This window comes from Dipodomys spectabilis, unplaced genomic scaffold (genome assembly GCF_019054845.1).
Source record: "Dipodomys spectabilis isolate Male_0828 unplaced genomic scaffold, ASM1905484v1 ptg000046l, whole genome shotgun sequence".
Classification (NCBI taxonomy): domain Eukaryota; kingdom Metazoa; phylum Chordata; class Mammalia; order Rodentia; family Heteromyidae; genus Dipodomys; species Dipodomys spectabilis.
The window spans coordinates 9,349,820-9,377,121 of NW_024870723.1; the positions used below are offsets into that span (position 1 = coordinate 9,349,820).

Below are 27,302 nucleotides of genomic sequence, written 5' to 3' on the forward strand. Positions count from 1 at the left end.
GATATCAAGCACAAATAGGTCCTGAACATCCACACTGTGCCTAAAGGGAAAGGAAAGAGTCTTTACTCAGCTCCAAGCCCATGGCTGCACAGCCATTGACTCAAAGAGGTGAGGTCAAATGACTTACCTGAATTTGTATACAGAAAAAGGAAGTCCATGCTCCAAAAAAGAACCAAGCCTCCATGCTCCTAATATCCATAGTCTTTTCACAATTTCATATGCTAACTAGCATTTATTAAGCACTGATTGCATACCAGACCCTGGAAATTCAAAACTTAACTACAGGGCTGTTCTTAACATGTAGTAAAATATTCAATGAATGTATGTTGAGTCAAAGAGCTCAAAGCCCATAGACATATCATGCTATGACCAAGAAATGTACTATGGCAGGCACAGATGAGGCAGACATTTATTTGGCATTTATCTTCCTTTGGGTAGATCAGTTGTCAAACACATAAGGAAGAAATGTGTTCTAGATAGAGAGAAATACTACCAAGGCCCAGGTGAAGCAACATGGGACTTGTAGAGAACGAACACTGTTGATTGCCTGAAAGTTGAGCATCCTGCTCCACTCAATTCAGGTCCAGTTGGACCTTGATTAGATGCCTGTTATATGCCAGGATCTGTGTGAGCTACTTTCCCTGATTATTTCACTAAATGCTTCCAGCATTTTTCCCACTGTGCAGATCAGGAAAATTATGACTCACCAAGGTGAAAAAAATCAGCCCAGGAAGATATTCACATTTCTTTCCAAATTTGTCTCCCCAGAATAGCAAGCCACACCTTTCCCAGGTCTTACTGAAATGGAAAGACCTCCTGGCAAGCTTCAAGGCTTAGTGTTAGAGCTGGAAAAAAATAAAAGGAAATGTAGAGAAGACTGAATAGAGAATCGTGGAATTTTCAATCCTCAAACTCTAAATACCATCCCATTCACCATCAGTCACTTAGCAAGTATTTATTGAGCACCTACTATGTGCCAGCAACTCTAGTTCTGTGCATATACATTTTAGTAAAGGGGGACAAGACTCCTGCCTTCATGAGGATGAAATTTCAGTGACTTTACAGTGTTAGAAACAAAGGTTAGGAGAAGTTATTCAGCTTTTCCAAGGTAACACAGCAATTTGGTTGTGGTTAGACTGAAATCTATGGCTTCCTGTCTCCCAGGATGCAGTACTTTCTCCTCTGTGACTGGCCTGGCCTGTCTCTCATTTTTTGCTATGTTTCTCCTCAGTGTCTGTTCAGCAAAATGAATCCAGAGAACTTCACGTGGGCCAGGGTTGCCCCTGCTGAATTCATCCTTCTGGGCATCACCAACCGCTGGGACCTGCGGATAACCCTCTTCCTCATCTTCCTGCCAGTCTATGTGGTCAGTCTGCTGGGAAACATGGGCATGGTTCTTCTGATCTGGGTGGATACTCGGCTTCACACACCCATGTACTTCTTCCTGGCCAACCTCTCCCTACTAGATGCCTGTTATTCATCAGCTATTGGCCCCAAGATGCTGGTGGACCTGCTGCGGCCTTATGCCACTATTCCTTACGCAGCCTGTGCCCTCCAGATGTTTATCTTTGCAGGGCTGGCTGATGCAGAATGTTGCTTGTTGGCAGCCATGGCCTATGACCGCTATGTGGCTATTGGGAATCCTCTTCTGTATACAATGGTTATGTCTCGGGGGCTATGTCTGGCCTTGCTGGGAGTTTCAGGCCTGGGTGGGGCAGTGAGTGCTTTTGTCCACACAATTTTCACCTTCCGCCTGAGCTTCTGCAGCTCCCGGGAGATTAACAGCTTCTTCTGTGACATCCCCCCCTTGCTGGCCATCTCCTGCAATGACACCAGTCTCAATGAACTCCTGCTGTTCGCCATCTGTGGCTTCATCCAGACAGCCACAGTGCTGGCCATTGTGGTGTCTTATGGTTTCATTGCTGGGGCTGTGGTCAGCATGCGCTCAGCTGAGGGCCGTCGAAGGGCAGCCTCCACCTGTGGCTCACACCTCACGGCTGTGGCCATGCTCTATGGGACTCTTATCTTTATGTACCTGCGTCCCAGCTCCAGCTATGCCCTGGACAATGACAAGATGGCATCAGTGTTCTACACTCTTGTCATCCCAGCCCTCAACCCACTCATCTACAGCCTCCGCAACAAGGAGGTGAAGGAGGCTGTCCGGAGGACCTGGAGTCGGTTCTGCTGTCCAGGGCAGGCTACCCGAGATTGGTCCCAAGAGGCTAGTTAGGTCTGACTATGGCTAGATGATGACACTCTCTCTGTCTCATTCACTGAGACACATAAAGATAGGTGTTCCTCTGGCTTCAATGTCTCTTGTCATTATTAAGGAACTTGGGGGTTATTAAGGGAGGTGGAGGCATATGGAATGGAAGCAGGAACCTGGGGTACTCTAGGGTGAGGCCTAGAGTCAAAACCAAGACCAGGCAATGTTGCTATGGACCTGCCTGAGGTTTGGGAGTTCAGAATGGGGAGTTCCTGGAGTTACAGGTGAAGTAACATATTCTAACTTGTCATCTGTGCTTATAAGAGGCTGATCCCCAAAAATGAATGAGAGCCCTATTATTTCCAATTGTTTCTGGATTCTTTCTGTGTTAAGTGTTTTAGTGGCCAGTGAAAATACTCTTTGCTCTCTCTCTCTCTCTCTTTTTTTTGCCAGTCCTGGGGCTTGAACTCAGGGCCTGGGCACTGTCCCTGAGCTTCTTTTGCTCAAGGCCAGCACTGTACCACTTCAGCCACAGCACCATTTTTGGCTTTTTCTGCTTATGTGGGACTGAGAGATCGAACTCAGGGCTTCATACATGCTAGGCAAGTATTCTACCACTAAGCCACATTCCCAGCCCTCTTTGCTCTCCTTTTAAGGAGAGCATCTTCAGAGTCCACTTGTGCCAGTGCACAAAGTGAGACAAAGGACTGTCCCTTCAGCCTGAATGCTCAACCTCTCGATACAGTGCCCTAAGAGCACCAGGACACATGCAAGGTCATTCCTAAAATCCAACAGTGGGGTTCGAATGTGGCCAAAGTTACATTCAGGTGAGAAATATGACTGTGATTAGAGTAAGGTTAGGATTACAGTTTAGGTTGCGTGGTTTAAGGTTAGGGTTAGCTAGAGTTGGGAAGCCATTGAGCAGTTTAGGATGAAATTAAAATGACAGAAATTGGATGATTTGGTCTGGTTCTTATTACTAGCAGATCTGGGATAAATTTAGCAGTTGGGTTCGGGTAAACTTGAGATTTGTTAGAAAAAATAGAAATAGTTTATGGTTAGTGTTATTGCAGATCTAATTAAGATTGGAATTCAGGTTTTATTTGCATTGCTGGGTTAAACTAGAATTTTAGTTAGAACTCATAGTAGATGTAAGTTAAGTTGCTGTATGGATACCAGTTGTGATATGTTTAAGTTGCAGTGTAGTTATAACATTAAAAATGGGTTTAGAAGTAGAAGAGAGTTAAGCACAAAAATATTTTAATTGGCTGGGAATGTGGCTTAGTGGTAGAGTGCTTGCCTAGCATGCATGAAAGCCTGCGTTCGATTCCTCAGTACCACATACCCAGAAAAGGCCAGAAGTGGTGCTGGGCCTCAAGTGGTAGAGCACTAGCATTGACCACAGAGAAGCTCAGGGACAGAGCCCAAGCCCTGAGTTCAAGCCCCGACATAATTAAAGACTTGCTTAGTCGGAAGTGGCGCTGTAGCTCAAGTGGTAGAGCACTCGCCTTGAGCTGAAGAGCTGAGGGACAGTGCCCAGGCCCAGAGTTCAAGCCCCACTACCGACCAAAAAAAAAAAAAGACTTGCTTAGGGTTATACATAATGGTTAAAATTACTTAATTCTTTTTTGTGTGTGTATCTGTCCTGGGGCTTGAATTTAGAGCCTGGGTCCTGTCCCTGAGCCTTTTTACTCAAGGCTATCACTCTAGCACTGAGCCACAGCTCCACTTCTGGCTTTTTGGTGGTTGACTGGAGATTGTAGATAAGAGTCTCATAAACTTTCCTGCCCAGCTTGCCTTCAAACCATGGTTCTTAGATCTCAACCTCCTGAGTAGCTAGGATTACTAGTATAAACCATTAGCACCCATCAAAGTTTCTTAATTCTTAAAGGTAGTAGTGATTTCTTTATGAATTTACTTATATTTAATTTGGAGTTATGAGCATGCTCACGTTAGCATGTTATGATTATTGTTTTCTGCTAAGATCACAACATCCAGCCTTAGGATTAGGATTATAAATGGGAATGCTGTGGTCCTGACCTCATGGGTAATGGTAACTGTAGTGTTCCAAGTCTTGGCTTGCAACAGACCCTGCAGAACCAGTGCTTTTGAAAACTTCATCCATCCAGCATTCACAATTTTTATAGATTTCCTGTCTTCTTGGTCAGTTCCACATGGGCAAGGCTCAAGGTACTGTGCCTGCCAGGAAAGCACCATCCATGCAGGAATGAAGCAGGGCCAATGCCAAATAGTAGCTTCTGCCTGGTTCCCTTTTCAGTTTCCTGATTACAGCTAAGAGAAGAATTGTGACTGGCGCCAGGCGCTGGTGGCTCACGCCTGTAATCCTAGCTACTCAGGAGGCTGAGATCTGAGGATCGCGGTTCAAAGCCAGCCCGGGCAGGAGAGACCGTGAGACTTCTATCTCCAATAAACCACCAGAAAACCGGAAGTGGTGCTGTAGCTCAAGTGGTAGAGTGCTCGCCTTGAGCTGAAGAGCTGAGGGACAGCGCCCAGGCCCTGACTCTCAATATGAAGGACTCCCATGGGTCTCTTGGTCCCTTTCCTGATCCCCTGTCAGGAGCTAGCCTTGTTCATACATACACACACACCTCAAGGAGAAAGATTACAGGAAGACTAAAGGCTGACTTCCTGGGTAGGTGATTGCCTGGTTAGCAGACTAGGACTCTCCTAGTAACTATGGCCTTCTTGGAGGTCCCAGGCTAATGGAAGTGGATAAGGCATCATCTAAAATCTTAGAGAACTTCACCGGTTGTCTGATAGAGTTAACAAGCCTTGCACCAAATGAATTGGGCCTGGCAACATGGGTGGAAATCGAGAGGAAGGGGCATTTGGTTTGGGCTGGGTGCAAATGTATACAAAGACATATAAGTCAAATGAGCTCAGGGATCCTCATCACTCCAATGAGACCATTTAACTGCTTGAGAAGACTTGAAAAATCAGTTGAGGAAAGTTTAAGGAGTTTGGTTCTGGGAATGAAAAGGATTCTCTGTGCCTTGGGTATTAGGTAGGGGAATCTGGGCTCTATTCAACAAACAGTCATTAAAAGTTCATATCTTGAAAACTCTTTCCTTCATAGTTATTCCAACACTGTGTCATGCAAAGCCTTCCCCACTTGAATATTACAGGCACAAATTCCTTCAAATGCAAATACACAGAGAAATACATGTATACCCTCAACATAGATCTAATCTTCTGGAAATATCCATGTACAAAGAAACATTCTCATTGGTATGTTTCATACTTATTGTTGCACAGGGAAACACACTCCATATTTAGGCACCCAATCACACCACACACACACACACACACACACACACACACACACACACACACACACACAGCCACAAATACATATATCTGCCAAATTTCCAGCGGCCTAGTCCCTCCCACAGTCTTATACTCCTACAAGAAGCAACCAGCCATAGGTAAGGTGAGAGAGGAGTTGGCCCCAGAAGCTACTGATATAGACTCTCTGCTTCCTGTTCACTCCGCTTGGAGTTAAGAGGTTCTCCTCCCTCTTCTCTCTGCCTGTACAAGACAAGAACTAAGGTCCCTTGAGCTGGAAGCAGCACCAGTCATCCCATCCTGCAGCAAACAGGGCTCTAAGGAAGAATAACAAGTCCCAGAGCTGAGCTTCCTCCTACTCCAGGGATGAAGGCTTTTGGGTGGTTAATTATAGTAAGAAAGGTGTTCCCCAGGCCCTAAGCCCCATAACTGTGGTCAATCAATCCCTCCTCAGACCCTACAGTCAGTGATGAACTATACTTGGTCCCTGTTTCTGTTCCTTTTTGTGGTGTGGAGAGGGCAGAGGGTATACATGGGGACAATTATTCAGTCTTCAGAGTGTGCAACTCTGTCTTCCTGTGTGTACTGTGTGAGGCCTACTGTGAGTATGAGAGTGTGTCAGTTGTGAAGCTCTGATTATACATTATCACCAGCAGTGGTATTCCTAGGGACAGGACATGGATGCACCCCTCTAGGACATAACATATAATGACTTATGTAGTGCAGCAGTGTGCACGAAGGGGCAGGCTATGGGACCCTGAGGCTGTATGAGAGGATGCTGTATGTGAGGAACTGGTTGGGGCCAGGTGTGGTAGAGAGCTCGCACTAAGCAGATAGCTAATGAAAGCATGAATGAGTGTGATAAGTCACAGTAATTGTGCATGATGCTATGTGCCACCATGAACAGGGACCTGTGAATGGCTCACATTCTAAGCATTTGATTACATTTGACTGTGTTCAGGTTTGTGATGGTCTAAGTCTCTGGAGCTTATGCTTCTGTTTATCTGATTATTAGAATGTGACTTCAGGTGTTGAATTCACATTTCTGTGAGTGATTAATTGTGGTTTTATATTTTCAGAAATCATGTTGAAGCTACAGAAATGTCTGTTTATCTGGGCTTATAACTACATACGGATGTTTTTGCAAACAGCTCTGTCTGTCTGTCTGTCTGTCTGTCTGTCTGTCTCTCTCTCTCTCTATATATATATATAGATATAGATATAGATATATATCTATAGATATAGATATAGATATAGATATAGATATAGATATCAGTGTTTACTAGGACAAATTTAAACAGGCCAGACAAGCCCAGGTTCCAAAATCAATTTTATAGATTTACAGGTTTCGATTGCATTCTACCCATTCACTCTCATCTTCTTCCTCTCTTGGAAAGTGAGACATAATTAGGAATATGAGGAAAGAAATGCTACAGGGAGCTGGGCACCAGCAGCTCCCTGGCTACTCAAGAGTCTGAGGATCGAGGCTCAAAGCCAGCCCTGGCAGGAAGGTCTGTGAGACTCTTTTTTTTTCTTTGCTTTTTAACTTTTATAAAGAAGCTGTATGCAGGGGTTACAGTTACATGAGTAAGACAATGAGTACATTTCTTGCCAAGCATTGTTACCCCTTCCCTTGTTGTTCTCCCACTATCCCTTCCCTCCTCCACCTCCTTCACTCCCCCCCTCCCCCCGCAAAGTTGTAAAGTTCATTTCCAATATACCATCTCGTGGGTAGCATGTGACTCATCTCCAATTAACCACCAGAAAACTGGAAGTGGCACTGTGGCTCAAAGTGGTAGAGCACTAGCTTTGAACAGAAAAGCTTAGAGACAGTGCTCAGGCCCTGAGTTCAAGCCCCATGACTGACTGACAGAAAAAAGAAAAATGCTATGGGAAGCTAAGGCCAGAAGATTCTTCTCAGCCAATAGAGGAAGGGAGTGGGTAGAGAGGTCTTTCATCAGATTTTTTTGTCAGTTGTGGGGCCTGAACTCTGGGCCTGGGCACTGTCTTTGAGCTCTTCAGCTCAAGGCTAGCACTCTACCACTTGAGCCACAGCACCACTTCCAGCTTTTTCTGTGTATGTAGTACTGAGGAATCGAACCCAGGACCTCATGCATGCTAGATAAGCACTCTACCACTGATCTACCTTCCCAGCCCCAGATTTTTGTATTTTGTATTAGAGAATGATTTGGAAATAAGCTAGGAGGTCATTCCCCTGAAGAGGTGGTCTCAGCATCTGTTTCCTCAAGTCTCCTTTTAAGACTCCCTGCTTAGGGAGCTGCTCAAAAAAAAAAATTTTTTTTTTTTTGGTCGTAGGGCTTGAACTCTGGGCCTGGGCGCTGTCCCTGCGCTCTTCAGCTCAAGGAGAGCGCTCTACTGATTAAGCCACGGCGCCACTTCTGGTTTTCTAGTGGTTTATTGGAGATAAGAGTCTCACGGATGTTCCTGCCCAGGCTGGCTTTGAACTGCGATCCTCAGATCTCAACCTCCTGAATAGCTAGGATTACAGGCGTGAGCCACCAGCGCCCAGCAAAGTTTCTGTAAGGAGATTCAGATGTGGGAAAAAGGAGGCATTAGAACAAGTTGGCTCTCTTCTTAGAGGTAAATCTCCGGGGTTGGATTTATAGCACAGTGGCAAAGCACTGGTCGGTCATGCATGAGACCCTGCACTTCAGTAGACGTGTCTAACCGGAAGACTTAAAGGCATGTGCACTTGCTTGATACTTAGTATTTTATTTCCTGGGGCAAGTGGTCTGGGTATATGGGGGTCCTTCCAGATTATTTAGTTCTTTTTAAATGAATACTTGATTAGTATTTTTGGTTTAGTACGGAACTCTAAATTCAGAATCTTGTCTTTTTAGAATTTTAGAATATTATTCACCTGTGTTCTGCCACCTACTGTTAAAGATGAAATACGTGATCACAATCTAATTATCTGAATACCAGTAATTCATTGTAGCCCAGACCCCTGGTGGCCTTAGGGTCATTATCTCTTTATCACTGGTGTTCTAAAATGATGCATTTGTATTAAGGCATTGTAGGTTCACATTCATTTTATTTAAGTATATCTGCCCGACAGATTTGATTTTTTCTAGTATTTCTTTGAAATGTGTCCTCTCTTTGATCCTAGGGTTTTTTTTAAATTATTTTTTACTCTTCTATTCCTGAAATAAATTCTCTTTGTGTCAGATCCTCCTGAGTTGGACTTCTCTCTGTTCTATCTTTTCTTTCACATTTCCTGTCCCTAGCCTACATCCTGGGCAATACATTCTGTTCTATTTTAGCTAAAAATTACAAAATGTCAAATTGAAAGTGGCCTTGAAGATCACCAGTTTAACTCCTAAACTCAGAAAGTTCTCGAAGGTAAAATGACTTGACCATCATCACATCTGTGCCTACAGCCAACACCACCTGGCTCCAAGCCCATAATTTTATGTCCAGGAAGCCTTTAGCAAAGTAGTCCCTCCTCTTTTCCCTTACACACTGGGGAGATTACCATCAGGAACAAGAACTCCAGAGGTGTTCCAAGTGAATGATCAGCCCTGCGATGGATGTTGCCAACCTGTCTTCAGAAGGAGACCCATTCATCTTACTGGGATTGCCACCAAGTCTTGAACAGCAGTGGCCTTTCTTTGTACTGTTTTAGTTTTGTACATGGCAGGCATCCTGTGGCCGCCATCTGGGCCAGTCCAGCCCTTCACGCATCTATGTACTTCCTCCTGGTTCATCTTCCTTTACTGAACTATGCTTTGCTTTCTCTGCTTTGTTAGTGTTAGTCAACTTATTGACCCATGACTGCTCCATTTCTCAGGAGGGCTGCTTAACCCGATACACTTCCTCTTTGCCTCGGGGGGGGGGGGGGGGGTAACTAATAGCTGACTCCCAGGTGCTATGGCCCATGGTCATGATGTGGTCATCCAGCACCTCATCCACTGTGCCACAGGATGTCCTGAGCTGTGTGCAGCTCATGGGGACAATTGGTGTCCCTTGTGCATACCCTCCTACCTGTCCTTTGGTGCCTCCCATCGAGTGCCTCATTTCTCCTGTGACCCTGAGCCTCTCCTAAGACTCCTAAGACTGAGGGTGCCACAGTGGTCATCGCTCCAATCCGGCTCATTCTTGCCTCCTAAGGGTCATGGCTTCTGCTGTGTTCCAGCTGCCTTCAGCCTCAGGGAGCATCTGGGATGTATCTGCCTGTGGCTTCCGCTTGGTTTTGGTTGGGCTCTTTTGCAGGACAGTCACTGCAGTTTACAGTGATGCCATATCCTGATAGGAAGCATGTGGCCACTGTCATGCACACTGTCATGCATACTCACCTCCATGCTAAACCACGTCATCTATAGCATCCAGAATCATGATGTACACGGGGCACTCTGAGCCCTTTTTACTGAGCAGAGGAGCTTAGCTAATTCCTGATGGCTGAGCCCAACCGGAGGCAGATTGTACCCCCACAGTTCCAACTCATGAATATGATCCTTTGCTCTTACTAGTTTCAAAGATCATAACAGTAACTCTCATATCTAAGCCCCTACCATGAAGCAGATCCTTGTTCACCCTTACTTTATTCCAATGATAACCAGGAAAGAGATACTATGATCCAGTTTGATACAAGGAAATTGGGGCTCAAAGACAAGAAATGATGTTCTCAACTTTACATAGCTCTTGAGGGACAAAACCCTGGCCTCTTCTGCAAATATCATGCCCTTCTCTGTCACTCCTAGATGTGTAGAGAGCATTATCTAAGGGGCTAGAATGCCCAGGGAGGATGTGCCATCTCCAGGACTTGCTTTGTGGGTCTGGCACTTTGGCTTTGTTATTCCTATGGGTTCTCAAAATACATTCCTCGTTATCTGGAACAGGAATAAATGCTCCTTCCTGCACCCACATGTGAAAGGCTGATTGCTCCTGGTGAACATGATTTGGTGCATGGAAGTGCTCTGCACGTCCTAAGTGAATAAATTACTATATTTTTTGCCAACAAGGATTCAGGAGAAATTTGATTTTTTTTTTTGGTCCTTATCCTTTGTCCTATTTTTCTAAGATGCCACCTGCTCAGCTCACCTGCTCATCATAGAAAGAGCATACTATGTATAAGCACAGTAACAAAATAATAAAATTTGATAAAATTAAATAAAAAAGTAATATTAAGAAAAAAGGAGCAGGATCTTGTATATACATTTTATAATTTGGAGAGGTGAAGGGAAATAACAAAATGCTGAAATAAGGATACAGGTTGACCCATTGTAACAATGACATGTACAAGACACTATATTGAAAATGAACTTTACAACGTTGGGGTAGTGAGGAAGAGTTGTAGAGGTGGGGAGGGGAGGGATGGGAGGGAAAAAACGAAGGAGTAGGTAACAATGCTCAATAGGAAATGTACTCATTACTTTACTCATGTAACTGTAACCCCTCTGTATAGTATTTTTACAAAAAAATATAGAAAAAAAAGGATCAAGAAATCCATTAGGGGGACATGGAGGAAGCATTCTATAACTGTTAAGAATACACCCACAAAAGGCATGGTGACCTTTATTGTCACTTCATGTGTGAGAGATCAGAGGCTCAGAGCTGGTGACCTAGTCAGTATTGGAGCCAGAACAAGCCCTTATGTTACTTGGGTATATACTCAAGTGTATTTTAACTGGGTCCCAGGTTTTTGTGTCTTTGTGGAGAAACTTACAGGAAGAAGTCTCAGACTGGAGCAGGTGCACTATCTCAGGCCAGGACAAACTTTGGGGTCTACTATAGTTTGGATCTGAAATGTCCCAAAGGCCCATGTGCTATTAAAAACCCCATCCTCAGCTTAGCATGATAGGAATGCATTGGAATCTTCAAGGAGCAGAACCAAGCGAGAGGAAATTGAGCCATCAAGGGCATGCCATTAAAAGGGATATTGGGACCCCATGAAGGGGAGAGGAGCACAGTGTGGTCAAATGGACAGTTGGTTCTGTCTTCTGAACCACCAGCCTTGCCAGAAGCACCTTGCTCAGATGTCAGCCAAAGAGCAGGCTGCATCAGTGGAAGGCAACTTACTCTAGTTGGCCCCATGGCCCATAGCCCAGCATAGCCTAGCTTCTGCTCATGGCCTCCACCCACCAACATGCTATCTCTGCCCCAGTGTAGACACTGCCTTCATCAAGACGACCATGACCAGCATCACAGGCACTGTAAGGTCTCACAGTGGCCCAGTGCCAAGTCCCTCTTATGAATGAAGAACAATGAGGCTCAGAGAAGCAGCAACCTGTCCTGCAATGCTCAACTAGCCACTTTGAGCTCCTAGTTTTCCTAGCTTCTGGTATTGTATCTTTTCCACACTCAATTCCAATTCACTAATATGGATTATCTGCTCTGTGCCAGACACTCACCTGGATGCTTGGTCTAATTCTAGACCCCTACTAGGAAGGGGAAGGAAAGGAAGAGCTGGGCACTTCAATAGCCATAATTGTCAACACTGTGTCTTCCTAGGCCAGCTTTCTACCCTGTCTCAACTACTTAAGACTTCTTGCTTTACTTCAGACAGCCACTGAAGATGAGCTGAGCTAGAGACAAAAGAGATCTTATCAGTCCCCCTACCTCCCCATTAGAGTCCACTGAAGAATTTTCTCTAGATTTTTTTCCCTATAAAACATAAAGAGAACAATTTTTCTAACACCTTAACAAGGATATGCAAATGATTCTTTCACTCCCAAATGCTCCCCTGGGTAAAGCTTTTTGTTATTGCAGGAAGGCTCCTTTTTTAATATATATTTTATTGTAAAAATACTGTACAGAGGGGTTACAGTTACATGAGTAGGGTAATGAGTGCATTTCCTATCAAGCATTGTTACCCCTCCTTTGTTTTTCCCCTACCAGCCCTTCCCTCCTCACCTCCCCAACTCTTCCCTTCCTCCCTCGCCCCCACCCCCAACATTGTAAAGTTCGTTTTTAACATAGTGCCCTCCTACATCTCATTGTGACAATAGGTCAACCTGCATCCCCATTTAAGCATTCTGCTATACTCCTTCCCTTCCCCAAATTACAAAAAAAAATGTATATACAAGATGCAGAACACCAGAATCAAATACAGTGAAAACAAGAGGTTATACCTTTGGGAAAGAACATACAAAAGAAACAAAAGAATCACATAGTGCATTGTAAGTACATTAAAAACAATAGCAAGAAAGAAAAAACCACTTGTTTCCCTGTCTTGGGGTACATTTCACTTAAAACCATCTCATATGGTCATATGTACAAAGCCTTTGACTTTCTTTGCTTGTCCTAGACATGTACTAGTCATTGTAAACAAGGGAAACCATGGGACCTATGGGCCTGGCTTACTTCACTTAATATAAATTTCTCCAAGTCTTTCCATTTCCTAACAAATAGGCTCCTTTGGTTTTTGCAGTCCTAGTTCCAAAGGCTTTTGAGCCACATCAGGAAATCTGCATCTTTTCACCCAGAATGTCCCCTGATCTTGTCCTCAAAAAACTTCTGGACATTGCACAATCAATCTAGCCCAGCAATGCTATTTTCTTACCTTCACTTTATTAACAATAAGGTTTATTGCCAGGTGCCAATGCCTAATGCCTGTGATCCAATCTACTCAGGAGGCTGAGATCTGAGGATCACAATTTAAAGAGATCATGGGCAAGAAAGTCTGTGAGGCTGTTATCTTCAATTAACCACCCCAAAAGTCAGAAGTGTAACTGTGGCTCAAGTTCTAGACTGCTAGCCTTGTGCAAAGAAACCTCAGGGACAGTGCCTCTGCCAAGTCCAAGCCCCAGAGCTATTTTGTTTTGTTTTTTTAAGTAATATGTAACTTTGGATCATTTCATTCAGAAAAACAATAAATAATTGCATTTCAGGAAAAGATTTTCAGAGTCTGCCTTCTACAGGCTCATTTCTGATATAAACTTTTCATCATAAAGCAAAGCAGCCCTCATATTGAAAGTATAACAATTGCAGAGATTTTAGTACTGAAAGGGGCTCAGATCATAAATATTAACTTGATTTTTCCTCCTAAGGGTACAAATAACATTTCTATTACCTAAGTCTTTTTTAATGCAAGGCCTTCCACAGGGAAAATACAACCATTAGAGATGCAAACTAAAAACTGGATTTTCTCAATGCAGAAATGCCTTCTTTACACTCCTAGAAATAAATCGACATTCCAAGCTGTTCAAACAAGCTGTTGGATTGCTCTGAACCATCTGTGCCTCTATCATGGCTCTTCTGCCTTAATTCACCCTCTCCTATTATATTCCTGTGCTGTGTTCTCTTTTTAAGGACTTGTATTCTTTCCTTTTGATCCTTTTTGTGCTCTCTTTAGCTAGTGCTTGCTGCTGTGAGCCCCTACAATAGGCACTGGAAGTATAGACACTGCTTACACAATGTTAATATATACAGTCATTTTCACACAGTAACAGTAGCATGGAGTATGATAGAAACCAAGAGAGAAATATGAAGTGCTGCAGGAGCAGCAAAGAGAGAGCAAGGACTTGAGACTGAATGAGAAGGGAAAGCTGAGGGAAACACAGCAGTGTGGAGGATGACACCAATGGCCCCAAGGCTTTACCTTTTCTTGAAACAAAGCCCTTGGCCACAGAACTTTGCTCAATTTGGGGCTGGGAAGGAGGTGGCTCAGTGGTAGAGCGCTTGCCTTCCATGCCTGAGGCCCTGGGTTTGATTCCTCAGCACCACATAAGCAAAAAGAAAAAAGCCGGAAGTGGTGCTGTGGCTCAAGTGGTGGAATGCTAGCCTTGAGCTGAAGAGCTGAGGGACAGCGCCCAGGCCCAGAGTTCAGGCCCCACGACCGGACCCCTCCCCCCGAAAGAAAAAGAACTTTGCTCAATTTTCGCACAAGTCTTAGCTATGTAATGCACTTCAGATAATAGTACATTAGGGGTCATGATATACAGGCTCAAAAAATATCTGCAGTATTGGGCTGGTTCACTTGTATTTCTCTGATTATTATAAGGATACAAGTTCATTGACCAGGGATGCTCTGGGCAAGGTGACTAAAGGAGAGCTTTTATGTAAAGTTATATATACATTACATATATATACATACATACATATATATGCAATGTATTTATATATATAAATACACATATAATGCAAATATATGTATAAATGCATATAATTTATACATTTGCATAAGTATCTATGCATATACATGTATACACATATGTATATACATATACAGGTCCTTCAAAACAAAAAAGAAAGACATGTGTGTTGACAGACCAGTCCCCAGGACTTTAAAGGGGCTAAGACAGGCTGGACCATGGGAAAACAAGGACTGAAGGTAGGGCAGTGGTATGGGCAGGAAGAAGGGAAGGAATGCTGAGGGGGGAGAAGACAAAAGGACAATACGTATACATACATACAATGTATATACACACATGCATGTGTATGTGTGTATTCCTTCCCTTCCTCCTGCCCACTGCCCCTGCCCCCACCCCACAGTCCTTGATTTTTCGTGGTCCAGCCTGTCTTCGCCCCTTCAATGTCCTGGGGACTGGTCTATCAACAATACACGCGTCTTTCTTTTTTTGTTTTGAAGGGACTATATTATTATTCTGAGCATGTTTTGTGTATAATGAGAATTCCTTGAAGGTGTGGGAATCAAGTTAATCATGATTTCAATTGGACTGGGAGCTCCGAGAAGCAGAATCAGGGCTCCCCTTTCAGATCATATAACCAAATCCATTTTCTCCTTGTCGAAGATTCAGTGTCCTCTCCTGGTACTGAAAACACTCCCACACCCAGATTCTACCTAAGCTGGAACATTTCCAGCTTTTCTCTTATTGGAAAGGAAATTGAAATTGGCAGTGTTGATGGTCACTAGAAAGATGAGTTAAGCCCAACTAATCAAATAACCCTCTGTTGGGCAAGTGGCCAAACCTCATGCACAAAGCCATCACCATCCTACCCCTTCCTCTCTCCCAGGACCTCAGAACAGTTGACAGTTGGGGAAATTATAGCCCAGACCATAACCACACACATCATGAAATTCAGTAACCACAAACATTGGAAACCACAAGGACATGGTGGGACTTAACTAAACACAGGGCAGGTTTGTTGATGCTGGGAGCCTTAAATTGATTGTAACATTTAGTCTGTAAACACACACATACACACACACACACACACACACACACACACACACACACACACACACTCCTATGTGGTTACATTATTATCCCAATTTTATATGTGAGGAGATTACCATTCAGTGAGGTAGGTTGCTCAGAGTTCTAGACTAGAAAGTAGTTCAACTGGTTCAGCTCAGATATGTCCCTAGGCAGAAATGAAAACTAGTGACATCCCTTCCTAACCCCATTCTTATTCTAGGTCTAATTACCATGTATCAAGGCCATAAACACAGCAATGTTTAAAATGTTTCTACAATGCATATTTTATTCACTACCCTTGAACTTTCAGCATTAGTAGATCTGGAGTGAGGGCTAGGACTGCATTTTTATTTATGTATTTGTTTGTTTGTTTTTGCCATTTGGGGGCTTGAACTCATGGGCTCATGCTCTCACTTGGCTGGCTTGCTGATAGCCAGCATACCACCAGCTTTTTACTAGTTAATTCAAGATGGAGACTTGTGGACCTTTCTGTCCAGGCTGGCTTCAAACCATGATCCTCTAGACATTTCCTATGCCAGGAAAAGCACCTCTACATGAGGGGAAATCCAGCTGGGCAGTCCACAGTTCAGTGTGGGCCTATTGCAGGTCTGCACAGAGACCTTTGGCACTTGTCAGTGCAGAAGCTGGCATTGTTTTAGTTCACACACCAGTGGCTGGGCAGAGTGGAGCTCAGCCTCCAAACAACCTTTCCTACTTTCAAAACAACGAACCTGGAAGAAAAGTGAAGTATCTCCAACTCCTCAGCAAGAGGTGGCATACTATGTTGTTGTACATCTGTTTTTGTTTCCCTGAATATTATTTCTAGTACTTTCTTTCCATATACATTGCCCTTCTTTCCTAGTATGCATCTTCTCTGTTTCTTTCTTTCCCCATTCCTCCTTTTTTATTACTTTAGTAATATTTTGGCCTTTATTAACTTTCTTATCCTTTTTTCATTTTTTTATTTTATTGTAAAGATGCTGTACAGAGGAGTTACAGTAAGATAATGAGTACATTTATTGCAAGCATTGTTACCCCCTCCTTTGTATGAGAAATTTTTATATCAAGTTAAAGTACATACTGAAATTTGTGTATGTCAGGCAATATAAGATTATTTGAATTAAAAAGCATGAAGCTCCTGATCGAAATATATCCAGATTTAAACTAAGTTGTAACTATTTCTTCAGGATATGAGCAAATATGGACCTCTGAACTACTAAGCCTCAATTATCTCTCCAATAACGTATCTATTTTTAATATTTTATTGTAAATATACTGTACAGAGGGTTACAGTTACATGAGCAAGGTAATGAGTCCATTTCCTATCGAGCATTGTTACCCCCTCCTTTGTTTTTCCTCTACCATCCCTTTCCTCCCCACCTCTCCAACTCCTCCCACCTCCTGCAAAGTTGTAACTTGGAGAGGGGAAGGAAAATAACAAAATGCTGACATAAGGATACAGGATGACCCATTGTAACAAGTAGATGTACAAGACACTAGTGTGTATCCTGTATGATCTTAGCTCCTTTCTTTTCTATACTTATTGCGGGTGCAGTGGTTGCTTCCAATTGTTTTTTTTACTATACTTAAGCATTTGATTTACTTCTGTGTTGCTGTACTATATATAGTAAGCTTTCTTCCCCATGAGTGGTAGTATAGATTGAGCTCTCAAGAAAACCTTCTCACTAAAATGATTCCCATTGAAAACACCACTCCAATAGGTGTTCAGATCACAACTGAGAAATGCAAGAAATTTGAAAACGCTACACAATATGGTTCTGAAACAGTTAAAATGCCAAAGAACTGAAAAAACCTAATATTAAAAATGACAATGACCTTGAAGATGACACAAAATAAACTGATGAGTGAAGATTGCAAGACTTGAACAAAACTGTCAGGGAAAAAAAGAAACACGGATTGTTGGGGAAGGACACAATGCATAAATTTAAAACTCAATGGAAAGCATCACCAAAATACTAGATCATGTGGAAGGAAAAGTATGGCAAAATGAAGACAAGGTTGAGGAATTGCTACATTCAAATAGCAGTAAAGAAAAAAATAAAGGAGCTGGCATTGGAGGCTCATGTCTATAATCCTAGCTACTCAAGAAGCTGAGATCTAAGGATTGTAGTTTGAAGCCAGCCCAGGCAGGAAAGTCTGTGACGCTTATATCTGATAAATTTCAAAAAAAAAAAAAAAAAAAAAAGCTGTATGTGATGTTAGAATCAAGTGCTCTAGCCTTGAGCAAAAGAAATTCAGGGACAGCATCCAGGCCCTGAGTCCAAGCCCCAGGACCAGCAAAAATAGAGAGAGAGACAGAAAGACAGAGGCAGAGAGACAGAGACAGAGAGACAGAGATTGCTGTACTAGTCACAAAAGGCAAGTTATTGATCAGCCTAAGTGTCCATCTGCTGTGAGTGGATAAAGCAAATGTGGTATATATGCACAATGGAGTTTCATTCAGCCATGAAGTGAGAAAGACAGAAGAGTGGAAAGAAAGAGAAGGAGAGAGAGAGAAAGGTCAGGAAAGGAGGGGAGGACAGAAGGAAAAGAAATGAAGAAAGGAGGAATGAAGGAAGGAAGGGAAAGAAAGAGATAAAGAAAGAGAGGCGAAGGAAGGAAGGAAGGAAGGAAGGAAGGAAGGAAGGAAGGAAGGAAGGAAGGAAGGAAGGAAGGAAGGAAGGAAGGAAGGAAGGAAGGAAAGAAGGAAGGAAGGGAGAAAGGGAGGAAGAAAGGGAGGAAGGGAGAGGGAGGGGGAAGGGAGGAAGGGAAGGAGGAAATTGGATAGAACTGAAGATTAATTTGTTAAGTGAAATAAACTGGACCCAGAAAATTATCACATATTTTGTTTGCTGAGGGTGTTGTTGTTGTTGTTGTTGTGGGGCTTGAACTCTCTGGGCCTGGGCACTGTCCCTGAGCTCTTCAGCAAGGTGACTGCTCTACCACTTGAGCCATAGCATCACTTGCTGTTTTCTGGTGACTAATTGGAGATAACAGTCTCACAGACTTTCCTTTTCAGCCCAGGCTGGCTTTGAGCTGCGATCCTCAGATCTCAGCCTCCTGAATAGCTACTATACGGCGTGAGCCACCGGCACCCAGCTACATATTTTGTCTTATATGTGGAATTTAAACAAAGGAAAAAGACTAGACAGTAAAAAGAAATGGGATTAATAGTGACCTAGAGAAGTACATGAGGGAAGGGAGAAGGAATAACAGGAGGTAAATTATTATCAAAGTACATTATACATCTGTATAAAAATTTCCCATTGACAGCCTATAATCCTAGCTGAGTACTGAGGATCACCACTTAAAGCCAGCTCTGGCATCTTGTATATACATTTTTCTACTTTGGGGAGGGGAAGGGAAATAACAAAATGCTGAAACAAGGATACAGATTGACCCACTGTAACAATGAGATGTACAAGACACTACGTTGAAAATGAACTTTACAACTTCAGGGTAGCAGGGGTGATGGGGGAAGTTGGAGGTGGGGAGGGAAGGGGTGGCAGGGGAAAAACAAAGGAGGAGGTAACAATGCTCCATAGGAAATGTACTCATTACCATACTCATGAAACTGTAACCCCTCTGTATAGTATCTTTATAGTTTTAAAAAAAAAAAAAAAAAGAAGCTGAGTTCTGAGGATCGCCAGTTGAAGCCAGCTCTGGCAGACTATTTCAAGAGACTCTTACCTCCCATTAACTAGAAAAAGGCCCTTTTCCTTTTCAGCCATGCCTCTCCACCAAGCACGGCGGGGGCAGCAGCTCAGTAAATAAACTTCTTCTCCTGCCTGAAAAAAAAACAAAACTTAAATCGTAAGCTTTGAGTTCTTATGCTTAAGTCTTGAGTTTACTGGTTGACATTGGGAAAATTACTTAACTAAAAAGTGTATGGTAATATCACTTTAGGATTGTTGTGAGAATTACCTAAGAAACTACATAACAGAGTGCTTAGAAGAATGACAGCACAGAGTAAATCTCCGTATGTTTTGGGCATGCTCCCTATTTCAGGTTGAGAAGCCACTGCAGACAAGTGATGGGGTTGGGGTTTGAACAGAGGTTGTACGCTCAACTAAGGAACTGCGTCCTGCTCTGGTCAGTGATTTCACTGAGTGTTGGGTCTGGTGGGAACCCACTGCCTCTTTTCCATTTCTCAGCCTGCTTCTCTCTCCTCCTTAACCAACCATAATCTAAAAACTAAATGCAGGTTGTATTCATCAAATGAAGCTATTTTGTTATTTATTATTTATTATCACTTTTGGGGATCCAGTTGTAGAAACAAACTTTCTAAGATCATTCATACAGAGCACTATGTATCACCACCAAATCCCTAGGCTGTCTTGACCGTTAACAACTAAACCATCCATCCCTGTTCCTTTGCTGCCATCCTGTGGCCACAGTAGATTACAACCAGCATTTCCTCATGGCCTGTGAGTGAGAGACCAGATAGGAAGATCTGTCCTTTGGGTGAATGAGCAGCTGCCCTTTGGGTGAATGAACTGATTCATCAGCCACAACAGAACCCTTCTACATAAGAACTCCAGACTCTTAGGAATATTTTATTTACACCCCCCCCCTCACACACACACGCGCACACACACAACTTCCCCTCAAACCTTTGGCCTCAGACTACAAGTTACACCTTGGCTTCCCTTGTTCTGAAGCTTTGAGACTTAAACTGAGCCATTGTTTTATCATCCCAGAATCTCCATCTTGTAGACAAACAGCTCTGTGACTTCTCTATCTCCATAATCACATGATCAGTTCCCACAATAAATCCCTGCTTAGCATCTGTACCACTTTATTCTACTGGCTCTAATACACTGAAGAATTCTAACCCAGAGGGACATATTCTAAGGTCAAATGATGATGATGATGATGATGATGATGATGATGATGATGATGATGATGATGATGATGATAGCAAAGAAATCTTGAATTTTTTACACATAAGGTATTTACTGTTAATGGAATAGTCATAATTATGAAACTATCATGAGTGCATTTTATGATAATAAAATGTAGTAAACAGGTGTTGGGAATGCATGTGATACTCATGATTTTAAAAACGAACATTCTGCTGCTTTATCTATTGAAAGGGCCTAGAGGCAACAACACCCTAGTAGCACTGAGCACCACAATCTAAATGACATCCCCCTGAAAACCACTACAGCTTCTCGAAAAATGACTAATTCCAAATTATTTACAGGGAATATCTGAAGCCAAAAAAGAAAGAAAAGAAAGGTCATTCTTTCTAACGAATGAGGGAAATTCCATTGTGTAGATATACCAGATTTTCTTGATCCATTCGTCCACTGAGAGGCATTCTGGGTTGAGTCCATACCTTGGTGAATAGTGCTGCAATGAACATGATTGTGCTGGTGGATTACTGTAGTCAGGTTTGTGATCCTTTGGAATAAATACCCAGGAGTGAATTAATGGATCATAGAGTAGTTCTATGTTTAGTTTAATGTGGCAATCCTGGGGCTTGAACTCAGTGCCCGAGTGCTGTCCCTGAGCTTTTTTGCTCAAGGTTAGTGCTCTACTGCTGGAACCAAAGCTTTTTGGTGATCAGAGATAGGAGTTTTATGGACTTTCTTGCCCAGGGTGGTTTTGAAGCACAATCCTCAGCTCTCAGCCTCCTGAGTATTTAGAATTACAGGCACCTGGCCTATGTTTAGTTTTTGAAGAACCTCTATACTGCTCTCCAGAGTGGTTGAACAAGCTTACATTCCCACCAACATTATATTAGGGTTCCCTTTTGGCCACATTCTTGCCAGCATCTGTTGCTACTTGTTTGCTTGATAATGGCCATTCTAACTGGGTTGAAGTGGAATCTGTTTTGTTTTGATTTGCATTTCCTTTTTGGCCAGAGGTGTTGAGCATCTCTTCATGTATCTATTGGCCATATTCACTTCTTCTGAGAAGACTCTCTTTAGCTCACTAGCCCATTTATTAATTGGATTGTTAGTTCTCTGAGGGTTTTTTTAACTCTATATTCTGTATGTTAGGCATTTATCTGATGTATTGCTGGCAAAATCTTCCCCCAATCTGTAGGCTGTCTTTTTAGCTTATTGGCAATGTCCTTTGCTGTGCAGAAAGCTTGATGCAATCCTATTTATCCAGTCTTTCTTTGGTTTCTTGTGTTTCTGAATCTTTACTAAATATGTTCCTACCCATGCCGATGAGTCCTAATGTTTCTCCTACTCCTTCCTGTTTAGAAAGATATTGTACCATTTGTAAAGAAATAGAAAGAGAAAAATCATATTAAAAGAAGGAACTCAGACCCAGAGAGGCTAAGATTACATGTTTTCCCTCATATGTGAAAGCTAGACTTAGCTTATCAACTTGTAAGTAAATACATTAGGTGGTATGTATCCAAATGTTTACAGATGTATTTGCTAAAATATGATTCAAGGGAGAACTCAAATAGTATAATTCCTTAGAAAGACAAAAATCAAAGGCCAACAAAATAAGCACCAGGAAATGGGTACTTGCAAGACAGGGTCAAGGGAAGAGGATCAGATGAATAAAGAGGAGGAAAATACAATAAAAAATTCAATGTATATCCTACAAAATTAAGAAAAGCAAGGGAAGGGATGGGTTGGGAGGGATGAGTAAGAATGTTGAAAGGAGTGACATTGATATATTGCATTCATAAACCCATACTGTATCCATAAACTACCTTTTTAAATGCCAACTCCTTTGTACAATTATATCAACCAATCATTCTCTAAGAGTAATGGGCCAGCTCCAACTGATACTGGAACTAGCCTGAAAAGACTAGCACTGGCCAAAAGCACCCAAAAATATAGTAATAACATTGACTTTTAAAAAAAAATCTTTAAATCCACATTAACATTTAGATAGGATGGTAGGGTTGGGTTTTTTAGTGTGTGTATGAGTGTGTGTGTGCACTGGTACTGATGCTTGAACTCAGGGCCTGAGCACGTCCTTAGTTTTTTCACTCAAGGCTAGTGTTCTACCATGCGAGACACAGTAGGTTCACTTCCTGTTTTGTGACAACTTTCCTGCCTAGGCTGGCTTCAAACCATGATCCTCAGATTTCAGCCTCCTAAGTAGCTAAGACTGCACGCCAGGGTGAATTACCAGCACCCAGCTTCCTTTCTCTAATTTCTTTAATTTTCTTTTTCTGGCTTATTCTCCTATCATTTTTTTTAATTTTTCTATATTATTGTCACTTGGTCATTTCACTTCTTCCACTATGAATATGATATCATGAACATACCAGAAATTTTGGAACTACACAAACCAGATTTTAAATCCCAACCTTCCCACCAGTTGTACCAATCTAGAATGTCATTAATCATACTAAGTCCTGGTTTTCATATTTCTGACATATTACTGCTTCCTACTTTGAAAGAGTATACCATTTATTGCTCTTTTACCAAGAGCCAGGTATAGTTGTGGGTAGTGGAATGATAAAACAGTTGGTTCTACTGTTGGACATATATCCAAAAGAGTATATCAGTATACAACAGACACCTGAATACCAATGTTTATTGCAGCATTGTTCACAATAGCCAAATAGTGAAATCCACCAAGGTACCTAACAACAGGTGAACAGATAAAAAAGTTATGATATACATATGTATGTATACACACACATATACACATATCACACTTTGGAGTATTAAGTCATAAAGATAAAATCCTATCACAGCCGGGTGCCGGTGGCTCACACTTGTAATCCTACTCAGGAGGCTGAGATCTGAGGATTGCAGTTCAAAGCCAGCCTGGGCAGGAAAGGCCATGAGACTCTTATCTCCAATTAACCACCAGAAAACCAGAAGTAGTGCTGTGGCTCAAGTGGTAGAGTGCTAGCTTTGAGCTGAAGAGCTGAGGGACAGCACCCAGGCCCAGAGTTCAGGCCCCATGACCGACCAAAAAAAAAAAAAAAATCCTATCACTTATAGGAAAATAGATCTGAAGGGCATAGTGACTGATACAAGCCAAGCTTGAGATATTTAGTTCATCTGTGAAAGCTAGACCTAAAAAACATATATTCCTAGATATGAACATATATACATAAACCTGTATATATAATTATAGATGTACATATATAAAGAGAAACATGAGTCTAATTATGTGACTACTTAGGAAGAAAAGGAGGAGAAAGATGGTGAATAATTCTCATATACACCACAAATAAGTGTATATATATATATATATATATATATATATATATATATATATATATATATATTTGTCATATATATTGTAATATATATGAAAACAGAATAAAGAACCTTTAATAAAAGCTGTTTATCAATAAGAAGTTGGGAGGAGGGGAAAAAGAAATAGGCTCTGTGGACAGAGCAAGTATTAGTGAAAGGGAGTTGTTAATGGAGGGTAGAAGGATGGATATTGTTGAGATAGATTGCCAGCGAGCATGAAAATAGAGCAATGAAACCTCTCCAAATTGTATTAAGAAGGGGAGGAGGATAAGAGAGAGCGACAGAAGGGGAGACTGATTGGAATACATTGTATAAAATATGAGGACTTAGGGAGGCTGGGAAGGGAGGTGAAGGGTAAACAAAGGAGGAGGCTGCAATGCTTGGTAAGAAACGTACTCATCCCCTCTGTACAGTGTGTTCACAAAATAAATAAATAAAATAAATAAAAAAAACAAGCAAGATCAATATACTATACTTTATATGCATTCCCCGAATCTTCACTAAATCAAACATATTCATATAATTGTATTTATATGTAAATATAAATATGACATTCATCTCGTGTAAATATCTTAAGAAAATAATGAGAAGTCGGTTTTTTGTTTTACGTTTGGTTCAGAATTTCTTTTAAATCAGACATCTGGTATTTGGCACTCGACTTTTATTAGACCAACTGAGCACTTTTAAAAGGGGATAAATCATATGACTTTCATTTTAATTTTTACTGTAATGGTTTAATGTAGCCAACATATGCTGAGTAATAGCATTAAAATAAATTCAATAAATGGAGAAAAAAAAAGAAATGTACTCATTATCTTGCCCATGTAATTGTAACCCCTCTGTACAGTATGTTCACAAAAAATAAAAATGAAAATTAAAAAAATAAAATAAAATAAAATAAAAATAAATAAATAAAAAATATGAGGACATGTCACAATGAAACTCCCTTGCATAGCTAATATATGTGCACGAATAAGACATTGGACTACAACCAGATTGCTCTAAATTCCTCATATAACTTCAGTCTCCATCCCCATTTCACAAGTGAGGAAACTGAGGTACGGAGAGTATCTTGCTGTTAGTTGGTGATGGCAGCATTTTGAGAATTGAAGCCCTTGCCTGCTGCCACACACAGGGAGAAAAAGCCCCGAATGTTCACTCTAGAGGAAAGCAAATCTGGACAACTACTGAGACAGTTTTGTGATAGACAAATATTAGTCTCTTTCCTTCCCAAATTCCATGGCTAAAAAGAAAATCAGGTGAAGAGGAGAGAAGGGACTGTGCCAATAATGCCTGGCTTTTCTTTTCTTTCCTTTTTTAAGGCTGAAAAACAGCAGCCAGGAAATCAGAGATGGACACTGTAATTAATAGCCCGACTGAAAGTATGAAGACACTATTTTCGTTGCTTTATTCTTTATTCTCCCTCAATGAGCTGCAATATAGAGTATGCTACTCTTTCATGATGCTGAGGGAAAGCTTCACACCCCCCCCCCCCACCTCCATCCCTAGTCAGCTAAGTGACCACAAGGGTAAAATAAGCCATTCTCCATATACTGTGTTGCTGTTATATTTGGCAGGTTAGGTATATTAAGTGCAGTTGTGAAGTGCACTGTCAATGTACAATGGACTGACCAGGATGCAATCCTCTCTGGAGTGGAGCAGCACCTGTACTGTAGTATTGTTTGATGCGTATTTGGACAGGCAAACACACACATTGATATTTAAACACTATTCTAGATGATTACTGTGAAGGTGTGCTGAAATGATGATCTAAGTTCATAATTAGTGACTTTAGTAAAGAGATTGTCGTAAAAAATAGAAGTGGCCCTGATTTAATCTGGTAAAAGGCCTTAAAAACAGAATAGAGGGGCTGGGAAGGTGGCTCAATGGTAGAGTGCTTGCCTTACATGCATGGGGCCCTCAGCACCACATAAACAGAAAAAGCTGGAAGTGGTGTTTGGCTCAAGTGGTAGAGTGCTAGCCTTGAGCTGAAAAGTTGAGGGACAGCACCCAGACTCAGAGGTCAGGCCCCACAACCGACAAAAAAAAAAAAAAAAGCAGAATAGAGCCAGGAGCCAGTGGCTCATGCCTGTAATCCTAGCTACTCAGAGGCTGATATCTGAGGATCACGGTTCAAAGCCAGCCTAGGCAGGAAAGTCCATGAGACTCTTATCTCCAACTAACCACCAGAAAACCAGAAGTGGCACTGTTGTAGAGCGCATGCCTTGAGCTGAAGAGCTGAGGGACAAGCACCCAGGCCCAGAATTCAAGCTTCACAACTAACCAACAACAAAAAAAAAGCAGAATAGAGGTCTCTCTGAAGAAGAGAAATCCTAGTTTTATATGAAACTAATTCAATGAACAGGGTTTCTCTTTAGCCTTCCCTTTTTTTTTTTTTGTCAGTCGTGGGGCCTGAACTCTGGGCCTGGGCGCTGTCCCTCAGCTCTTCAGCTCAAGGCGAGCGCTCTATCACTTGAGCTACAGCGCCACATCCGGTTTTCTGGTGGTTTATTGGAGATAGGAGTCTCACGGTCTCTCCTGCCCGGGCTGGCTTTGAACCACGATCCTCAGATCTCAGCCTCCTGAGTAGCTAGGATTACAGGCGTGAGCCACCAGCGCCAGGCAAAACGCACTCTTTTTGTTATTTAAACATAGCCAGGTATTTTCAAGATTCTTTTCTGGTTAGTGGATTTCTGAACAGCCAAGAAAACCAAAGCCATACATTTTAAAGCTAATGTTTAATTCCAGATTACATTTTCCCAATCCTAGGACATACATTTTACGTATGGAAAAAAAAAAAAACCCTCCAATGACAATCGTTACTATAAATATACACACAAAAAAGGCTAAAGAGATAGCTATAAAAGTGATACAAGGATTCATTTTTATTAGTGGAATTATGGCTTTTAAAATCTCTTTTCAGCTTAACAGTTTTTATTACATGGTTCTACCATGAACTATTACTTTCATAATAAAAAAAAAGTTTGTTATCTTTTTTTTTTTTTTCTCAGTCATGGGTTTTGAACTCTGGGCTTGGGCACTATCCCTGTGCTCTTCTGCTCAAGGCTAGTGCTCTACCGCACAGCACCACAGCACCACTTCCAGTTTTCTAGTGGTTAATTGGAGATAAGAGTCTCACGGACTTTTCTGCCCAGGCTGGCTTTGAACCATGATCCTCAGATCTCAGCCTCCTTAGTAGCTAGGATTACAGGCGTGAGCCACCAGCGCCCAGCAAGTTTGTTATCTTTCTGAGACAACCACAAAGCAAAGTACAGCAGGTCTACGCAATGGAATATATGGCTACTTTTAAATGCTATAGAAGAGTATTTAATAATATAAAAAAATTCTGATATAATATTAGCTGGCCATACTATAAAACAGTATGTTCAGAATGATCCCAATGCTTTGCTTAAAAACAAACAAAATGTCTGTATGTATGCATAGAAAATACCTTAGTAAAAAATATACCAAAAT

The 27,302-nt window shown here is 41.8% G+C and overlaps 1 protein-coding gene across 1 annotated transcript; it reads left to right on the plus strand.

Moving 5' to 3' along the window:
- The first annotated feature begins 1,246 nt into the window (after nt 1-1,246).
- LOC122107078 (olfactory receptor 5C1) lies at nt 1,247-2,230 on the plus strand. Its single transcript, XM_042678663.1, has one exon. It carries the CDS (start codon nt 1,247-1,249, stop codon nt 2,228-2,230), a length of 984 nt encoding a protein of 327 aa, XP_042534597.1.
- Nucleotides 2,231-27,302: the final 25,072 nt, after the last annotated feature.